This window comes from Artemia sp. Qi Xiang Cuo, chromosome 10 (assembly GCF_049724085.1).
Source record: "Artemia sp. Qi Xiang Cuo chromosome 10, ASM4972408v1, whole genome shotgun sequence".
In the NCBI taxonomy this organism is placed as follows: Eukaryota; Metazoa; Arthropoda; class Branchiopoda; order Anostraca; family Artemiidae; genus Artemia; species Artemia sp. Qi Xiang Cuo.
The window spans coordinates 5337042-5357026 of NC_142803.1; the positions used below are offsets into that span (position 1 = coordinate 5337042).

General features: G+C 33.9%; 2 protein-coding genes across 2 annotated transcripts in view; one reads left to right on the forward strand and one right to left on the reverse strand.

Annotated features, from left to right (window-relative positions):
* The window catches only part of LOC148947396 (uncharacterized), a 195064-nt gene that overhangs the window by 17249 nt on the left and 157830 nt on the right, over positions 1-19985 (forward strand). The gene's annotated exons all lie outside the window — the stretch shown is intronic.
* Positions 15962-19985, reverse strand: part of LOC148947397 (uncharacterized) — a 31439-nt gene continuing 27415 nt past the window's right edge. The window contains exons 3-4 of the mRNA XM_089095734.1: positions 17079-17241; positions 15962-16495 (exon numbers count right to left, since the gene is read on the reverse strand). Of these exons, the coding sequence (XP_088951860.1) occupies positions 16407-16495; positions 17079-17241 (252 nt within the window). The 3' untranslated portion in view covers positions 15962-16406. The remainder of the gene's footprint in view (positions 16496-17078; positions 17242-19985) is intronic.

Genomic DNA, 19985 nt, shown 5'->3' on the forward strand with positions numbered 1-19985 from the left:
CTTGAAAATTTGTATTTATTTTTTTCTAGGGGAAGGACAACCAGTTATCAGTTTTAATAGAAGGTTGATCATATAAGTTTTGTTGGAGTTTTTTTTCAGAAGCTATGACAGATAATCATCAGCATAATGAGATTTCCGAAGGAGGAGTAAAGAAATAAGTGACCATGAGCGCGTACCCAGCAGCCCTAAAAAGAGGAATAAGTTACCCATGCCTTAAAAGAGGCTGTCGCATATAACCCGAACCAGTTTAGAAATTAAATCCAATGGTCATTTTTATTGATATTTTTCTTGTCATTAACCCCCCCCCCCCCAAGAAAAATCCATAAAAAAAAGTCCTAGAAACATCCCAGGGGATTATATATCAATTTCTACCTCCCGTCCCCACGTCTTTCCCTTAGGACTAATTCTTAATTTATCGGAAGGTTCAAGGAGGTTCAGGGTATTTGGTCATTAAAATATATCCGTTGAGGCACCCTTCCCCTCCCTACCTGCAAACGAATCAGATAGCCCCCTGTCAGAGGTTAACCGAGAGCTCTGGTCCTTGCGTATAAGTCGAAAGTGATTGGTGACCGTTTTAGTCATGGGAAGGTATTTTCCACGAGAGTATTTTCTGGAGGGCTATTTCCCGTGGGGAGGGGTGTATTTTCCGCGGGGCGGGGGTATATTCCTAGGAGTTGGGGGTTTTTACGGGGTTTAATGTCCGGGAGGGGGTATGTCCCTCGGGGGGGGGGGAGGGTAAAAGTAGATACCTGGCACGCATCGTGTAAAGAGTTTAGCTTTAACTAAAATTGTTTAAACAGAAAAAAAAATAATAACACACCGATTTAGATTGACAAAAAGGAGACTCGGGAATTCAACTATATTCCCCCATCTTTTGCAACCTTGATTGCCACATTTGCTGCACCTTAAAAGAAAAATGAAAAAAAAATATATCTTGTAATAATAAATTAGTGTCTATACGAAACCTTCCTTAGTCATCTAACCCTACAATTTTAAATAATTCTGGGAAGTCCGGCTTCTCTTCCGTAGAAAATTCTCTTCCCCCATAAAAAATTCCTCAATAGAAAGATCTTCCCACGTGCCCCCCCTCCCCTCTACTTGATAAATTCCCCATAAACACTTCTGTAGACTATACTACCCAATAACCCAAACTATATTTAAACAATTGGTAAAGTTCATAAAATGCCCCCCTATGCTCGGAGACTGTGTGGGGTTAAGTTATCCCCAAGGATATAGTTACTAGATTTTTCAACTACGCTGAAAAAAATAACGATCTCAAAATTTTGATCGGGTAATGTTGGGAAAAAATGAGCGTGGGGGGGGCGAGATGCCCACCAATGTTTTCGGTCATTTAAAAGACAACCAGAACTTCTGATTTCCCGTCGACTGAGTCCTCTCCCGATTTTGTACGATCACTGATTTGATATGATGACCCCTGGGGAAAACAAACAAATAAACACGCATTCCCTGATCTATCTTGTGTCAAAAAACACAAAAGTCCACATTTTTGCACATGGAAATTTGATACCTCTAGAAGAGCTTGAAAACTTTACAGGGGAAAAACATGTGGATGCTTATCCTTATTTCAAAAAGATTGGCGAATTTTCTCAGGTTTGTAACAGGTAACGGGTAAAATTAAAATTTATTCATTTTACATATTTTGAATAAGCATCAATGTTTGATTCTTTTCATGTACCTGTTGTGATCAAGACTCTGTTTCTTAGAGTTTCAGTTATTAATAAGACGCAGATCTCCTTACTTAAAGTTTGTTAACATGAACTGTAAGAATTCAGAGTCCCATTTTGCATACAATTTCAGTGGACATTGTCCGTCACGAGTCAGCCCAAAATCATGATAGACTATCTATAAAGAAGTGAAACTACATCATTTTTATGCAATCTTTAAAGGGGCTTCTGTCAGGTTTGGCTGTCTGTGGTTTTTCTCCAAATAGCGATGGCTACTTGATTTTAATTCAAATCTAAGGCCTCAAATTCCATGGAGCTAACATTTCGAGCCTCTGTGGCCAATTGGCTAATTATTCTTTCCTGCATATTCTTATCAAATTAGAGAGTCAGAGGAGAAAAAAGAAAAGATTATTTTAGAGCCAATTTTCCATTGGTGCCACCCAAACGTTAATTATCCCTCACTAATTATCCTTACAACATACTTCAGACCAGCAAAATCATGTATACAGCTATGTATATCTAAAACACGTAAAAATTACCTGATTGGAGTCTTTTCTGGCTCCAAAAAGCTGTCAACACATTGGCTTATACTTTTTGAAGCCAAAGGAACAGTAACTCCAAATGTGGATTCCTTCGGCAATGTCTTTGAATATTCGTAATGCTAAAATATCTTCATGGGACACTTGACGAACATCAGTTTTGGTTTCTTGTTCCATTTTGCTTACTATGAAATACAAAAACTCATGAGCATCTCTAAGCTCATTGATCTTAAAAGGGCCAATATCTAAAAATAAACAAGTCTAAACTGATGTGAAGGCGATGGATGAAACCTCCTTTGTTGAAATCAGTTGCACGCAGTTGGAATATTTGCAATTAGTATATAAAGTCAATACTTTTAATGCATAGAGAATTATGTACTAGTACAGTGTTGCTTCTTAACGGCTCCAGATCTAGAGCCAGAGCCAGCCTGCAGGTTTAAATATTCTAATGTTAGTTCGGAGACTTATCTTTCTATTCTTAAAAACTATTTTAAAATGTAAAAAAAAAAAACACTAAGCCTTGGCTATTCAACTTTTAATTAAACAAAAGTATTTTCAACAGAAAGTAAGAGAAGAAACATTAAAACTTAAAGCGCATATAAATTATTCCATAGATGAGGGGCGTTTTCCACTGCTCAACATATCACTAAAATATTTTAAGACTTTTAAAAAAGCTTCTCATTGTTCTAATTAAACAATCCGTGCGTTTTAGGAGTCGTTCTTAAAGAATTGGGACAAATTCAAACGTTAGCGTAAAGGGTAAGGGTTGGAGGGGGCGGAACGTATTTTCATGTAGGTAATAATTTATTTTCCTTTTAAGTTTTAAGTTTGCTCTTCACTTTCAGTTGGAAAAACTGTTTTTTTATATTTAATTTTTGATTGTTTTTTTTAAATAATGCTAGAAAATATGGCCCAGCCTAAACGGATAAATCACACTCCCCACGAAAATGTTCTCTAGACAATTCAATCCTTGTGAAAATTTACTCCGGACAATTACCCTTAACAACTCCAAGCATAAAATTGAGACGGAAAAGAGAAAGAAATCACCCGTGTATAATGTCCCCTTACAAGTTCACCCCATGACAACGTCCCTCCCTCCGGGAGATTCCCTATATAACTATCCTCCGCACAAAATTGGTCCATCCTCCCTCTGGATAAAATAATTTTATTCCTGAATGAATGTTTGTTTTAATTTAGACTGACAAACTTTATGGGAGACAGGAGGGGGCGCTAATCATGATTTTGCCCTAGACACAAGAGAGGCCATTACCGCTTCTGCCTTTAGCTATATTTGAGAGTTATATAATTTTTCTATAAATAATATATCCATATTTCAAATCTAGTGGAAATAAACTGCCACCGCTGCTTTCTTACAGTTCGTTACCATGGAGTGCTTGATGAAAACACGCTGCAAAAGGATTTTCATTAAAAAATATCATTCCTTGATATTTTCACATTAATACCCCTGATTTTTAATAGCCATTCTGTACCCTCATGCACATCCCCCCCCCCAAAAAAAAAATTCTTGGACAACTTCCAGACGACAGTGATGATTGAAACAAAACCAAAAATCGTTTCGTTCTCAGGCAGCACTATTGTGCATGTCCATTATTACCGTATATAAAACTTTATGTTGAATTTATTACCTTTTATCATGTTTGAAATTATTCTTTGATAAAATGGTCCGGAATACATAATCCAATTTGAGTAGAGATCATCGACTGAAGACAAAATATTGTTTTTCTTTCTAATTTCAGTCAATAGATCTTTTCTGTCAATTTCAGAATTGAAAAGAACCTAAAGGAAGAAATTAGTATTGGAAGAAACTAAAAAAGAACAGAAATTATTCCATGAACGAAAGCAAACTACCCCCTCCCCACCCATAACCTTAAATTTTTCTTAGTGTTTTTTTAGGCCCCCCTAAACCCCCAAAACCAAAAATTTTAATATTTTAAAATCAATAATAAATCAAGCTTTTAGATCCCGTTATCCATTGCAAATGCCCATTTGACTTGTTTCCTGTAATATTTCATAGCGGCGTGTAAGATATAATGCGCAAGTACCATAAAATAATTATATTTTTTCATTTATTGGCAAAAAAAATATATAAATAACTTCAATAGATGAGTCCTTTATTGTAAAATCTCCTCCCAGCTGGCAGTCCCAGGTTCTATTTGTAAAACTACACAAATCCCCAAGGTCTCCAGAAACCTGTCGTTCCCATATTCTACTGAAAAAATGCATTCTCAACGTCGAATTACATAAATTTTCCGTACCATAAAGACTGGGACAATTATCAAACCATATAAATTACAAGAATATGCTGACCCAAAGCCTTCCGAAATTTGTGAAACTACATTTTCACTCTAGTAATTACTGCTGTTCATGCCCTTTCCAGTATGAGTCACTAAATGTTGTGTATGTGACACCGTCATTTAGCTTTAAAAAAAATTACGAAAAAACAGTTTCAGAAAACGAATACTCTTCTCAGTTGAGTCTTTTTTAAGTGAAATCTTTCAACAAATGGGGGCCATTAACCAAGGGGAGACTAAGACCCCTCGTTGTTAGCTTGCCACAATTTTAAAATAGCACTTTTATTATCATTAATTTAAAATTAAGGTTTTTCCAAGGGAAGTAAAGAGCGAAGTAGAAACTTAAAACGAACACAAATTATTAATTCACAGCCTATCTAACATATATCAATAAAAATAATGCAGACAAATCAATTGGTGATGTTTCTCTCTTTTTGTAGTATTTCAGAAAACTAGCACTTTACTAGATACACAAAATAATATAGGAGTTTTGTTACGGTAAAATTAAACCTGTTAAGGAGACTTTTAACAGTATAAAAGTAAAGCATTTTCAGATTGTTATTATTTTTTTTTTATTTTGCCTCACTTCTGCACAATGAGCTCAGTTCAATTATTGACTGTCGTTTTGGATCTGAAAAGGACATTTCATGATTGTTTTGTAGACAAGTTCGAAGTGAAGTGATCTTACTAGTATTAGAACTGCAAACTCGATTTAGAATATGTATCACAACCTAAAATCATCTTTTTCATAGAGAGAAGTAACTGGATTTCCATAGTTCCTCTTATTGTTATGTTCTTCATTTTAAGTAATACTTTGTGGCAACAATACGTTATATGATAAATAAATTAACCATTTTATGATATGTAATGAATTTAAGCTTTTGATTTTTATGCCTATGTTTCTAAGATAATTTTAATTGTATACTGAAAGTTACTGAAATAGCAGTTCCTGTAGGACTATGAAAAGTGTTATAGGCTAGTTTGTTGTTGTGAGACTGCTTATTTAGTTTTGACTCCTAAATTGATTTTAAAAAACAAAGTTTTTCCGAGGAAAGTAAAGAGCGAAGTTGAAACTTAAAACGAACAAAAATTATATATAACACATATAGCTATTAGATTTTTCTACTATGCTGAACAAATTGGTTATCTCAAAATTTTGATTGGGTGACTTTGGGAAATAAATTAGCATGAGTGGGGGCCTAGTTGCTCTCCATTTTTTTCTGTCACTAAAAAAAGGCACTAGAACCTACTCTAGGACCACTGGGTCAATACGATCACCCCTGAAAAATAAAACCCTCCTCATCCGTAATCTTTCTTCAGGCAAAAATACAAAATTCCATAATTTTTGTAGATAGGAGCTTGAAACCTAGACTACAGGATTCCATGATACGCTGAATCTGATGGTGTGATTTTCATTAATATATGTTTAGTCTTACCCATTAAAGACTACGAGCCTGAAAATTTTTCAAGATTTTCGAAAAAGGGGGAAACACCCCCTAAAAGTAATAGAATCTTAATCAAAATAATACAATCAGACATAGCGTATCAGAAAACCCCTCCCGTGGAGGTTTCAAGCTCCTTTCTGCAAAAATCCGGACGGTTGTATTTTTTGTCAGAAGAAAGATCACGTATGCGTGTTTATTTATTTTTTTATTGTTTATTTTTTTCCCCAGGTTGGACCAGATCAACCAAGTGTTCATAAAGTATCATGAGAGGTCTAATTCGAACACAAACTAAAAGTTCTAGTGCACGTGATAAGGCACCGAAAACATTGGAGGGTAACTAGGTCCCTCTCCCACCCCCTTTTTTCGCAAAATCGTCTGAACAAAATTTTGAGATAGTACTGTCGTTCATCTTCAGTAAAAGACCCAATCACTCTCCCTGTTGATATCCCCAGACCCCCCCCCCCCCCGCGCACCCACAGCAAGTTAAAATGTAATTAATTTATAAAAGTTCACCATTTTGTACAAGTATAAAAAAAAAAAATTTAACCTAAACTACATTCTAACTGATTTGGGGGGGGGGGAGTGGTTGACATTACAAAAAAACTAAAATTTAATCTAAATTTTTAATTAGTTAAAAATTATTTTATAACGAAACCATAAACACAGTGTTCGTTTAATTGGAACAATAAGAAGCTTGTTTTAAAATTAATAAAACAGTTCAGCGCAAAGATGTTTGTGTTGATGTCTAGCGATCCCCCTCATATTATAATTAATTTCGTTTCTTTTTAATTTTTAATTGTTCTCCTAAATTAAATCTTTCATAACTTTTTTTTTTTTTTATTTCTGATCTTTTTTTAAATATTTCCCGTAAATATAGAAAAAAAATGCATTTAAAAAAGATTATATAGAAATAGCTAATCTCACTGAAATTATTAAAATTTTAATCCTTTGATTAAAAATAGTTCAAATAGTACTTTGGTACATCCCCTGGGCAACCCTGTCAGTTATGCACCTCATCACAAAAATATAAAAAGTCGGCTTCTCAAATAAAATATTTTTCGCTATAATGTAATTTCGACAGCACTAAACATGTACCAAGGTCTTCCACGCCCACTGTATAAACATTTGGTCATCATGGCTGCAGCGGCAGCTGCAACCTAGTAAAGAGTGAACCACAGCCCATAGTAATCAAAAGTTGAAAACCGTGTTTTCAAAAAAAACTGTCTAGTGAGAAAAAATTGCCATTTAACACTGAATCAGGGATGGTAACTATTGTTTCGGTTAATCTTAGAAGTTAAAGTTTATTGTGAAAAGAAATGTATAGTGATATCGAAAAAGAGCCTGAAACCCCTAGAAGATGGCGTGAAATCTAAATAAAAAGTGCATCATTGGAATCAACTTGGCCAAAAACCTTTTGTAGGATAATTACAGTCCCCCACCTTAAACACCAAGGAAAATGACTTTTTTGCATGGGTAGCACTGATCTGTCTCCCTTTTTTTTCCCAGGGCTAGTGGTTTACCAGAACATAATAAAGAGATTCTTAATGGCTCATTTGAAAGATGTTTCTCACATTTACGTGCTTTTTATAAATTCCACTCTCTGCAAGTGCCATATGGCACAAAAATGGCACATTTTGTGCCATTTCTCAAGAGGGGGGGGCTAGCGGGCTACAAAAACATCGTATACAGATGTTTAATAGCTCACATTAAATTTATTTCTCATATCTAAGTTTTATCTATGAATTCCACCACCTGCAACTACCAAATGACACTATAAATGGCACTATTGATGCCATGTCTTAAGTGGAAAAGCTAGGGGCTAGTGGGCTGCCAGAACGTCTTAGAAAGATGTTGAATGGTTGATTTGAAAGCTATTGCTCATATCTACATGACTTTAATCAGTTTTGACATCCGTAAGTGCCAAATAGCAAAAATACTGGCACCTTTTGTGCCCCTTCTAACGTTGAAAAGCTTTGAAGTATAAAAAGGTATCATTGTAATAATTATGATCCAAAACTCTTGATTGGAGATTCACAAGGGACCCTCACCGTCTACTCCCCCTACCAGCAGATAAACATGAACAAAAGAGTCCATAATGTTATCACAAATTTTTTTTTTTCGTCTGCAACATAAAATAGATAAAATTAGAAAAAAAAAATTTAAACTGACAAACGAAACGGAAAAAATAACACTCACAGCAGGTGTAGACAATTTTTGATCTCTTACATTTTGACGAAACCACAGTTGTAACTTGCAACCAGTGGCTCCTGCTCCAGCATTTTTACTGAAGAGGGGCACGAAGGGTCCCTCTTCGAATAGACTCCAAATATTTATGAAGGGAACTGCTCCTATCCGCCCCCAAACGCGGCCCTTGCTTGCAACAAAAGAAAAGATTTGTACATCCACCGACTCATAAAACACAAGGGCCGTTTAATATGAGTAGGAGGCTTTTTAAAAATTGCGATAAACTTTAGTGCAAAGAGCAACGTATGGAGGAAGGAGACAACCCATTCACATACAGAATAATTTCTGTTTGTATCGAGTTTTAACGTTGCGCTTTATTTTCAGTTGAAAAAATTGGTTTATTTAATTATTTTATTTATTCTTTTATTATAAAAAAAAAAAAATTTTATTAAATGAGAAAGTCAGAAAGCTGTAACAATGGGGCACTTTTTATGGCATAAAAAGCCAAAGCAAGGCCAATGCCCGCTTTTTGTAATACAAGCATTTTGAATTATTTAGAAAAAAACCCTATTTGGGGAGTAAATTGAATTCAAGACTCTTAAACGCGATAAAACATATGTACTATGAATCAGCAATAAATGGGCTTTCAAATGAGCTACTAGACAAGCAGACATGGTTTAATCCCTCAAAAAGTATCCTGAAAATCGCCTCGGTTCTAAACTAATTGAGTTTGGGCTCCGAATTTTGTCGAGTGACATCTCGTTTGAAGTGTTTCATCTGTCTAATGAGAGCACTCCCAGTTTTGACATGAAAAGGAACCTCGTTCTAATTCTTTGGCCTGTTTACACATGAAATTTTATTACTTGTGCATTAAAAAAAAACTGGTTTTGTTGAATAAAAAAGTCACAAAGTCCTGTAACAATGGGGCACATACTGCTTTTTATGGTAAATATTTAGGACATTGTTTTCATTTAATAAAAACACTGTATGTGGCATAATAAGCACAAGCGAGGCCAAAGTCCAAATGTATCTGATACAAACATTTTAATTTGTCAGTACACAACATAGATTCATAATTTAAAATAAATACCAGGTTTCGTATGAAACAGCTTGATAATCTTCTTTGAAAAACGAATTGGCGATAGTAGTAATTTTTACAGACTAAAGGAAATACACGAACTTTGACAAAAATATTTTAGAAGAATGAATAACCTTCATTCACAAAAGAGGGAAGGGGGTAGTCTGCATGTTTTTTTGTGATAAATCACTTTTATATTGCTAAACATTGACCTTGTTTTTATGTATCTTTACTACTACTACTACTAACAACTAACCGCAGCACCAAACCGCCTGAGGCCAACACAGTTACGCACCCTCCTCCTCCATCCCAATCTATTCAAAGCCTCCCTTTTTACACCCGCCCACGAAGTTCCCATTTCCTTGAAATACTTTCTTTATGACGTCCTCCCACCCCAGACCAGGATGACCTGATTTCCGCTTAGCCTTAGACAGTTGACCGAAAAGAATAATCTTCGGCATTCTGTCATCCTTCATCCGCAAAATGTTCCCTAGTCACCTCAACCTTTTTTTCATTATAGCCCTAGAGGGCGGTATTGAACCATATTGTTTGGATGGACTATTGTTTGAAATACGATCAGTCAGCTGGGGACCCAGAACAACATTTAAAGAATTTCTTTAATGTGTTTCTTTTATGATTACGTATCTTTTTTATATAATTAATTTTATAAAAAAAGTGTTTTCACCTGGTAGTAAGAAACAACATCAAAATTTAAAACGAACATAAATAATTGCTTACATGAGGTAGATTGCTCATGTATCAATACCTTTTTCTTTACTCTAAATTTGGACTTTTCGATAATATTTTAAAAGGATTATTATTCCCATTTAATGGCACGTGTGTTTTATTAGTAGCTTTAAAGAACTAAAGCAAAAAGGCAAATTTCATTGTAAACAGCGTGGTATTGAGGAGGGCGGCACCCCCCCCCTCATATACGTAATAATTTCTGTTCGTTTCAAGTTTTGCTGTTCCTCCTTACTTTCAGCTGAAAAAAATTTTTTTTTATTTGATTTCTGATTGTTAAGAAATAATAGCGAGAAATTCGGCTCCCCCTCCATGGACAGTTCTGTTCCGGTAAAATAGTCCCCCCCTCCACCAAGTAAATTTCTTGCAGTCCCCTTCGAATGAATTTTTTTTGTAGCGCACGGTAATTTGCCAGAATCTCTGTGTGATTTTAAATCATGCATAACATCCCGGTCTCTGGGGAAAATTTTTTCCAAACATCTCCCATTCCTAGTATCAAGTTTATCCCGGATTCCCTTTCGCCCATGGACCCCCCACCCTCCCCCCACCTAAAAGATAATCTAGGCAATTCCACCCTTGCGAAAAGATCCCTTCAAATATGTCCATCAAAGATTATATCAGACAGCAGCAAATCACAAAAATAAAATACCTGTAGAATTTTAAATTCATCTTGTCTCCAAGTCTTTTCTAGAAACATGAAACAACACGTTTCAAAATATAACTTGAATCACACGACAACATTAACACGAGGACAGGATTCAAAGAATATATAGTTAAAAGAACTCGCAAACTCGCAAAATCCCCTGCGATCTTTTATTTATTTTATGATATGTATATGTGACACACCCATGACTGATATATTTTGAATATTTTTAACATCCAAAGTTTATCTTTCTTGTGGCATGATATGTCTCTGTGAAATACTTTTGCCGACAGAAGTCAAATCTCCCCTCCTGTAACTTGATATGGTCTATCTTTGTTTGGGTTCTTGGGCACTGGGCAACTGGTTTTGTTAAATAAAAAGTCACAAAGTCTTTTAACAGTGGATTACCTATTAAATTTTATGGTAAATACTTTGTAAAATGTTTTTCACTTAATAAAAATATTGTATATGGCATAATAAGCCCGAGCGGGGTCAAGCGAGGCCAAATCCCGCATGTGTATAATGCTAGCATTTTAATTTGTCAGGAGCCTAAACTGAGTGACATCTTGATTCTTTGTAACAAGTAACTTGCCTCTTTGTGAAATGCGTTTACCGACAGACTTCAAGTCTTGCCTCCTGTAATTGATAATTATCTCTCTTTGTCATATTCACCTTGCCGACACAATGCCTTGCTGACATAAATTGAATATATCTTTGTGAGTAGTAGAATTCTTGTGTGTATACCCGCATCGTCTGGGATTTGCTAACTTTATATATGTTACTTTTCTAAATCACCATTTAAAAAAGAAATGGACTATAAATTTGCTGTGCTAAAGGTAATGGTGGTATATATTTTTCAAGTTGATAGCTAGGGGTTCTGGGCGCTGGGCGCTAAAGTATTAATGAATTTGGGTTCTTTGGGCGCTAGTGGGCGCTGGGCTTTAAAGTATCGTTGGTGCCATGTGGTGGATGTCCAGCTAGCTTAAGTTGCAGCTATTGATGCAACCATCTTTTATTTTTTATGTAAGCCTAGAGTTGTACTAGTACACAAGGAAACATGTTAAGAAAACAATTCTTGCTTCATAATATGCAGAATAATCCTAGTTAGCATATTTTGCAGGGGGAGAACCTTTTATCTTCATTTCTTTCACCATTCTACCATTTTTTTAAAAACAGAATTCTGAAAAATAAACATGGACCCAACTGTATTTTCCCTTTTTTAAATGATCTATATATGTGATTAAACACAATCAGTGCCATGTAATAATTTTTCACAATGCATATTAATAGACAAATACTGATAAACTAGGTAAAGTTAGGGTTAGGTTTGATGGTAAATATTTACCAAATCATATTATTGAGTTACAACTAAAATGAATAGGCCACTCAATGCCTTTTTTATGCTCTTACAAATATAATAATCATTTTTGTTGGAAATGAATTTAGCCCCCACCCATACATATACCAATTCAGGGTATCTATTTGCACATTAGGGGGTAGCAAGAAAGTTTAAACTTATCTCTCATTTACATCAGAAATAAAATTACCCCCACCCCCGTGATGTGCAAATATATACCCTGAATTGGTATATATAGGGGTGGGGTCTAAAATTCATTTCCAACAAAAATGATTATTATATTTGTAAAGAGCATAAAAAAAAGGCAGTCAATATCCACCAAATCATATTATTGAGTTAGGACTATAGTGAATACACAATTCTATGTCTTTTTTTTATGCTGATTACGAATACAATAAGCATTCCTATCGAAAATGAATTTCAGCCCCCCCCTATATATGCTAATTCAGGGTTAGGTATAGCCTATATAGGGTGGGGGGGGGCTGAAATTATTTTCCAATAGAAATGCTTATTATATTCGTAATCAGCATAAAAAAAGGCATCAAATGGTGTATTCACTTTAGTTGTAACTCAATAATATGATTTGGTGTATGTTTACTGGTTTGATTAGTTAGATGGCGGTTGGGTGTCTTTTTATAAACAATTTTCAGGACTAAGGGCTAGGCACATATAGCTGATTTCAGGAACTGATTTCCAAATCAGTGCCAATTTTAAAAGAAATTGGTGTCAATTTGAGCTTGAAAAATTTTCTAGTTTTTAGCACTGATTTACAAAATCAGCACCAATTTTCCTCATGATCATTGCAAAAAATAGGGATACAAATAAATAGCCAGCCAGAGATGTCTGTGGTGAAAGACCCTGCTACTGAGCTGAGAACTAAGCTGGGATCAATCATGCAACTATTGACTATTTGTGTCCATGATTCTTTGTTTTGAAAATCTCATGCAATAAATTTTTCTTTCAAGAAATTTTTCTTAATGCTATTGTTTTTCTACTGATGCTGAAATTGGTTCCCAAAATCAGCAATGTGTGCCAAGCCCTTTAGAAAATAGACACAAATATATAAAAATGTTATAGAAAAACTTGAAATACAAGGAAAATAATGAAGATAAAGGCTCTCTCCCTGCAAAATATGTTTACTAAAATTATTCTGCATATTATGAAGTATTAATTATTGTTTAACATGTTTCCTTATGTACTGGCAAAAGCCTAGGCTTATACCTATAATAGTTAGCCTCCTATGAAGGAAACATACTAAAGAAATAAAAGTTTTGCATTAGCCTAGAATCAGGACTATTGAGAAGGAAACATGTTCAGAACACTATTCTTGCTTCAAAATATGCAGAAAAATTATTGTTAACTCATTTCAAAGGTGCTTACACTATAAATATTTAATCGTTAGCCTCCTATTAAGGAAACTTGCTAGAGAAATAGAACTTTGGCATTAGCCTAGAACTGAAGCCATTGAGAAAAAAAAATGTTCAGAACACATTTTAGTAAATATAGAGCAATCCACATTTTTTACCTACAAATAAAGTGAACATAGCATTTAATGCCTTTTTTAGAGTCTTTCTGAATAGCCTATACTAATTGTTTTACTTGCAAATCCAATTCTAAGTCCTTTACAAGCCCTCAAAGATGATACCCTTTGCTCTTATTTTAAATAACCTATTGCTTATACACCTCTGTTAGCTCCACTCTTGTTAAAACTGGTTTGCCTGTAAATTGAATTGGTGGTGACAAAATTAAGAATCAATAAACTTATGGGAAATATATAATATGGGCTATATATTTGGGTAAGTTTGGAAAGGTTTGGTGAAAATTAAATTTGTGAGCAAAGTGATCAATATTTTCAGAAAGAGCATAAAAAAGGCATCAAGGGGTATTTTTACTTTATTTGTACATCAGAAATGTTGACTGATCCATATTTAATCACCATTCTTACTTCATTGTATGCCAAAAAAATTGTTAATAAACTGAACACAAAGGTGCTCCCACTATCTCCCCCCTAATATGCAAATACATAGCCCAAATTAAATATTTCCAAAGAATTTTCCAATTCACCACTCTGTTTCTAACCCATGTACCTATTAACTGAATCAATACTGATGAATTCAAGAAGCAGAAAAACACCTTGGAAATGTATAATTTGTGCCATATATTTGTATATTAGGAGGGTTGAGATAAAGTGTTGAAGTGGATTTCCAAGTACAAAGAATAAAGAATAATAAAAAAATTACCAAAGATACCAAAATTATGAGACCAAATTTATGTTAAGGTCTTTATTTTGAAATTGATCAGATTTTTTTTCCTTGCTGCCAGGACAACATTGGAAATGTAAGAGTTGTGCAGTCATGTGTTATACTAAAACTTTTTAAAGATAACTTTTGTCATTACTATTCCATGCTTTCATTGTTTGTTGAGAAAATTTTTCTTTTATAAATTTCTATTTAGTAGCAGTAAAAATAGGCACTTTCTAGGTATTATTTTGAAATAGGTGTAGATAAATTTTCTCTTTTAATTTTCTTGCAGGGTTCAAAAGTGGAAGATAATTTTGAAAAAGTAATTCCAAATATGCAAAATATAGATTTTAAGTGCCATTTTAGACTTGAAAGAGGGCCTGTTGAAATTTTGTGTGAAAAAATAGCAGCACTCAATATGGTCATAAGAAAACGTTTGCCATTGCAAAAGCAAGTTCTTATTACTCTTTGGCTCCTTGCTCCTCCAGACAGTTATTGGTCTGTTGGAGACAGATTTGGTGTGACTGCAGGAGCTTCAAAAAGAGACAGAATTGCAGAAAGTTTTTGAGGTAAGTTATATTACTTTTTCTGGTTATGTTACCCTACAAATCATTTAACTAATATTCTTACCACTTCATATAGTTTGACTGAATTGTAATATTAATATGTACTTATTTACCTTTGGAATACATGTTGATAACCCTAAAGGTTCTCTAATACTTGCAAAGCCCCTACCTGAAACAAAAAGTTGACCAAACTTGGACAGAACAAAAGCTTTGATCTCATTGCATTGTGGCAAAACTGTGGTATAACAAATTTTAGATTAACATGTTTATTATGATCCCAATTTTATCCGTACTTAAAAAAATGGGGCAGGGGGAGGGGTCTAGCCCTTTGATTGTGTGGCCCACTTGCAACATAAGCAAAGTCAGAAGCCATTTATTTTTTTTTATTAAAATAACTACCTCTTCTGAGAGTCACTTATTGCAAGCTTTCTTATAATATCTTGTAAGTCCGAAATTGTTTATTAAAACGAAGCTACTTTTTCAATACTTGCTTCTATGCTGTTCTTGAAATATTTTGTTGACTGCTGATATGAAATTGGATTTTTGGTGATTATTTTCGATTTGTTAGGAATATTTAAATATGTGGCATTAGTGGGGAATGGGTTTAAAACACTATGACCTACTGTACCCCCCCCCCCCTCTTTCCTTAGAAGGAATTCAGTAATAGTTAAATTGATTTTAAGCTTATTATAATTATATCACTCATACAATTATTTGATTCATTCACAGAAGTGTTGTAAACCATCTCTACAGCACAATTTCATGTGGAGAGTTTTACAGCAAAGATTCCAAAGCTATTTCCATATGGAACCTGATTAGTTTGAAGAGACTATGCTGCTTGCTTAATACTCATCAAGTTTTTGTCTCACAAATATGTGGGAACCTTTTATTTTACTAATGTATATTTTGAAGTTAGGAGACTTTTTGTTGACTAATTTTAATTGTCTGTTAATTGTAATATTTAAAATTAAAGTGTTGCTGATTGTGCAGCGTTTTCAATTTCCTTTACTTGTTGCTATAAACAGTAAAAATAGGTGAAAATTCCTACAAAAAAAAATTCAGGTCATTTCCAGGTACACAGAGTATATCATATACATATATTAAAAGATAAAAAAATGACAAATTTGGTATAAAAAGGCTCATTTTTGCTGTTTCAGGGTTTCTAAAATGTCCTTTAGGACCTTCAAACTTTGCTTTTTTACTTCCAAAGTCTCCTCTTTTAAGACCAACTCTTGTTCTCTTAATTCTTTTTTTTTCTATCTCTTCATAACTTTTTTTTTGTTGATTCTGGTTTGGTTGTTTTGGTCTTTTCGGTTGATTTGCCATAAACTGGTTTTGCCTTTATTTTCTGGTCTGCCTTTATTGTATGGCAACTGCTGGCCAAAAAAAATGGTGCAACTTTGGGATTGTTCCCCATGAAAATATCCATGTCGTCAAAGTATGGCCAGTTCATTTTTCCAGCTCCACTTCTTCCATTTTTCAGTCGCTGAACCTTGTACTGAGCTTTTAAGTTCTGCATTTTAGTTTTGCAGTTTTTGGGTGTAACTCTCACTGCTGCTTTTTTAAGTTCTTTAGCAGCCAACTGCCAAACATTTTTTGATAAGCTTCGATCTTCATTTCCTCTTTTTTTTTTCTTCACAAAAATAAATCAATAATTTCGTTGCCTTCATTGTCCATGGGTTGCAGTTTTCGCCCAAAGTCCCTAAAAAATTAAAAGAAAGAGACTTTTAAGACCTCAACCACCAAGAACATGCGACTGAATTGCGAAATTCAGGAAAGGGAGACAAATTATTTTATTGTAACGCTTATATATATTTACACTACTACATTATGTCCCTAATTTTTACAATAGTATGTAGTTTTCCCAAAGTGACAACATAATTTTAATTACAGCAAATAATGAATTTATGGCTCACTGCAGTGAATTTATTGCTTACTGTAAGTTCAAAAAAGGCTGTAACAAAAATATATATCTCTTAGAATGCCTCCTTGGCCACGCTGCTTCTGAGAATTGTTTAAGATGATAAAATTATTCTATATTTGGACAGCTGAAGAGAATCATAAACTTTTATTTTCTCCTGAATCTCATGTTGCTTGATTAAATAGTAGTTATAATAATAGTAGACTAAAATGGTGCCCCCCCTGACCAAACCTAAAGCTTTTAAATGTTCAAGGGAAAAAAATTGGAGGGAAATGGAGCTTTCAGCTTTCATAACTGTTGCAATGAATTTGTAAGCTGAAATATTACCCACTTTGAAATAAAAGGGTATAAAATTCATAGTAACCTGCTGTGTCACTAGATAAAGATCCAGATGCACATTGCACATCCATCTCTGTAGTTGCAGAACTTTCAGGTTGGTATATTTCAATAATGGTCACCAAAGAAATATCAGCATCAGAAAAGCCCCATTGGGATTTGGCTTCCTCAGCCGACACGAGTAATACTGCCTAAAAACAATACAAGAACATCCAATTAAAAATACTACCTTCAATAAAGTCATAAGCTGTTATAGAACTATCCTAGTTTAACAGGTTATTTATCTGACTACAGCTCAATGAACTAACTCATTGAAACGTTTTTCCACATTTCTGTTTGTTCAGTATAAGTCACAGACAATTAAGCAAAATACAAAATAATGACTTGCACGATCTTGATACATGGTTCAACCCCCTTCCCCTACCTGGATACAGCTTTGTTCATGAGTATTAGTCTGTTGAAGTATCTTCTTGAGTATTTTCTTACCAGTCATTGAAAATGTTTATTTAAGTTTTTCACTAATAATAATTTTTTTTTCGATCTTTTGATGTGATAGTGGAGTCGAAAAGATGGAGGTAGCCGATGATAACTGAAGGTTAAAAGTGATAAAAAAGCAGGTGTCGTTTTTTGCGATTATTTTTAATTTGGTCAATTTGTATGGCATATATTATTAGTTAAATCTGTATTTGACTCGAGTGAATATTTTTTGACAATTGACAGTGGTCATGCCTCTTTCCTGAAGGCTGAAAAAGATGATAAAAGGTAGTGAATTTAGGAATTCAGAATTTGTTTAATAGACGCGGGACTTTCATTTATGTAAAAAATGCGTTGTATAGTTAATTTTTTCTTTTTTCTGAGTCTCGCTTTGTGACCTGCCTTGCTTTTATTAGTTCTTTTTACTATTTGCAGTTCCCAATTTGTTACGTATTTTCAATAAATTATAATCCTGTTCTTTTTTCCTTTTTAAAACACAAATATGAAGAGTAATTGACCTGTGAAAATTTTGTATAAGCACTAAACTTTTGAAGCCAAATTGAAAAAAGTCCATGCAAGGAAACAGTGTGTGAATTAAAACATTTGCTTTTTCCTGGTTTTGACTTTAATATACTGATGATCTAGTGGGTAAATTGACCTGGGCCTTCCAGCTTTCGAATTTCAAAGATGGAGTCAAGTGAATTTTAACAATAAGTCATATTGTCCATTTTGATTTGTGTCCTTTTTTTCTTTTTGCATTGATCCTTGTTTTTGGAAACGTAGTCAATTTGGCTGGAAATGGAAAACCAAAATTTTTTATAAATATCTTTATTAGTCGTTAATTACAAATATAATGCTTCGTGTTATGTATGAGAAGAATTTTAAATCCAAAATTGAATATAGTTGATACGAGATAATTTCATTCATATATTTATTTTCTTTTAGATCTATGTTAGGTTCGCCGTATGTTCGGCGAGCCCAATGGGATGTTATGTGTTGCTCTTCCTTAGTGTTTGCTATTTTATTTTTGTTCTTCATACAAATTAATGATAATTATCCTAATAGAGTAATTGGCATAAAGTTAAGTGGAACGTTGGTTTCCTTCTAGTTGATTTGAACTCTGATTATTTAGAAAAACTGATTAATCCAGAACCAAATTGATGGAGTATAAACCGATTTTTCATCACCCTCATTATTCATTTCCACACACTGTCACGTTTTTTTTTTTTCATTTTAAGTACAAGTATAAGTTAACGGAAAAAAATTATGGATTTATTGAAATCAAATAAATCATTTTAATGATGTGTTTAGCTTTTCATGCTTAGGTCCTCTTGTTTAATCATTTGTGATATGTACCCTTGGATAACCCTATATATTCCATGTATTTGACGTTTCCTTTTTTATCTGTGTTATACTTTGTTATTGTAAATATTATCAGGTAGGTGTTTCCAGTACAGAAAAAGAATTGGTGCTATTTTTCTTAAAAATGTAGTTGGATTTTCCATCTTCTGCTGATATAGCCATAATAAACTATTAAAAGGTAAAAAAAAATATTTATCTTTTAATGACCAGACTTTCTATTCATTTTTATATATAATATATATATCTACTAAATCCACCGTTCAGGTGTCGTGTTGGTTGGAGTTTGGAAACAGCCACTTCAGTTTTGTCTTATAATTCTATGTTGGTTCTGGTAGTTGATATGAAAATTAAACATAGTAATGCTAACATTATTTGGGAGGCTTTGTCCCATCCAAGGACTAAACAGTAGGTCTTTATGCTCAAAGGAAACTTTGGAAAAGAATTCCTAGGCTTCTCCAAAATTAGTTGTATTTTTAAGACTTGTGTTATTGATAAAAGACGATTTGTAAAGCTCTTTCAAAGGGTTAACAGTTAACATCAAATATAACGAAAATGAAAAAAAAAATTAATTCATCCAAACAGAATGAAAGCACTAAAGTCACAAAGATACGTGAACAGTAAAAATAAAGCTACTTGTAGGAGCTTAAGGCTTATCTTCCAACGAGAATTTTTCCCTGATAGGCATAGTCAGATGAGACCCAGCATTTATACTTATTTGCATAGCTATTAGTCAAACAGATTAATTCTAGCGTATGTTATTACGTACAATTCAGTACTCAACTAACAGCAGATACCAATTACTTTTGATTTTGAAAAAGAGCATTCGAACATTCAACCTACTGTCAAATATAAAGTTTTTACAATGGCTCCTGTTATAGTCTTTCTATATGTTCGACCAGGAATTTTGTTTTTAAATAATAAGTAATGCATTGCGCACACTTCACTCATTACTTCAAAAGTAGTATTGAGCTGCCTGCTATTTCTGGTCATTTTGAAATTTCTTGATTTTTCAACTATTTTGAACATCATTGGTATCTCAAAACTTTGATGAGATGCTTTTGGAAAAAGAGGGCTTCGAGAAGGGGGATTGTTTCCCTCT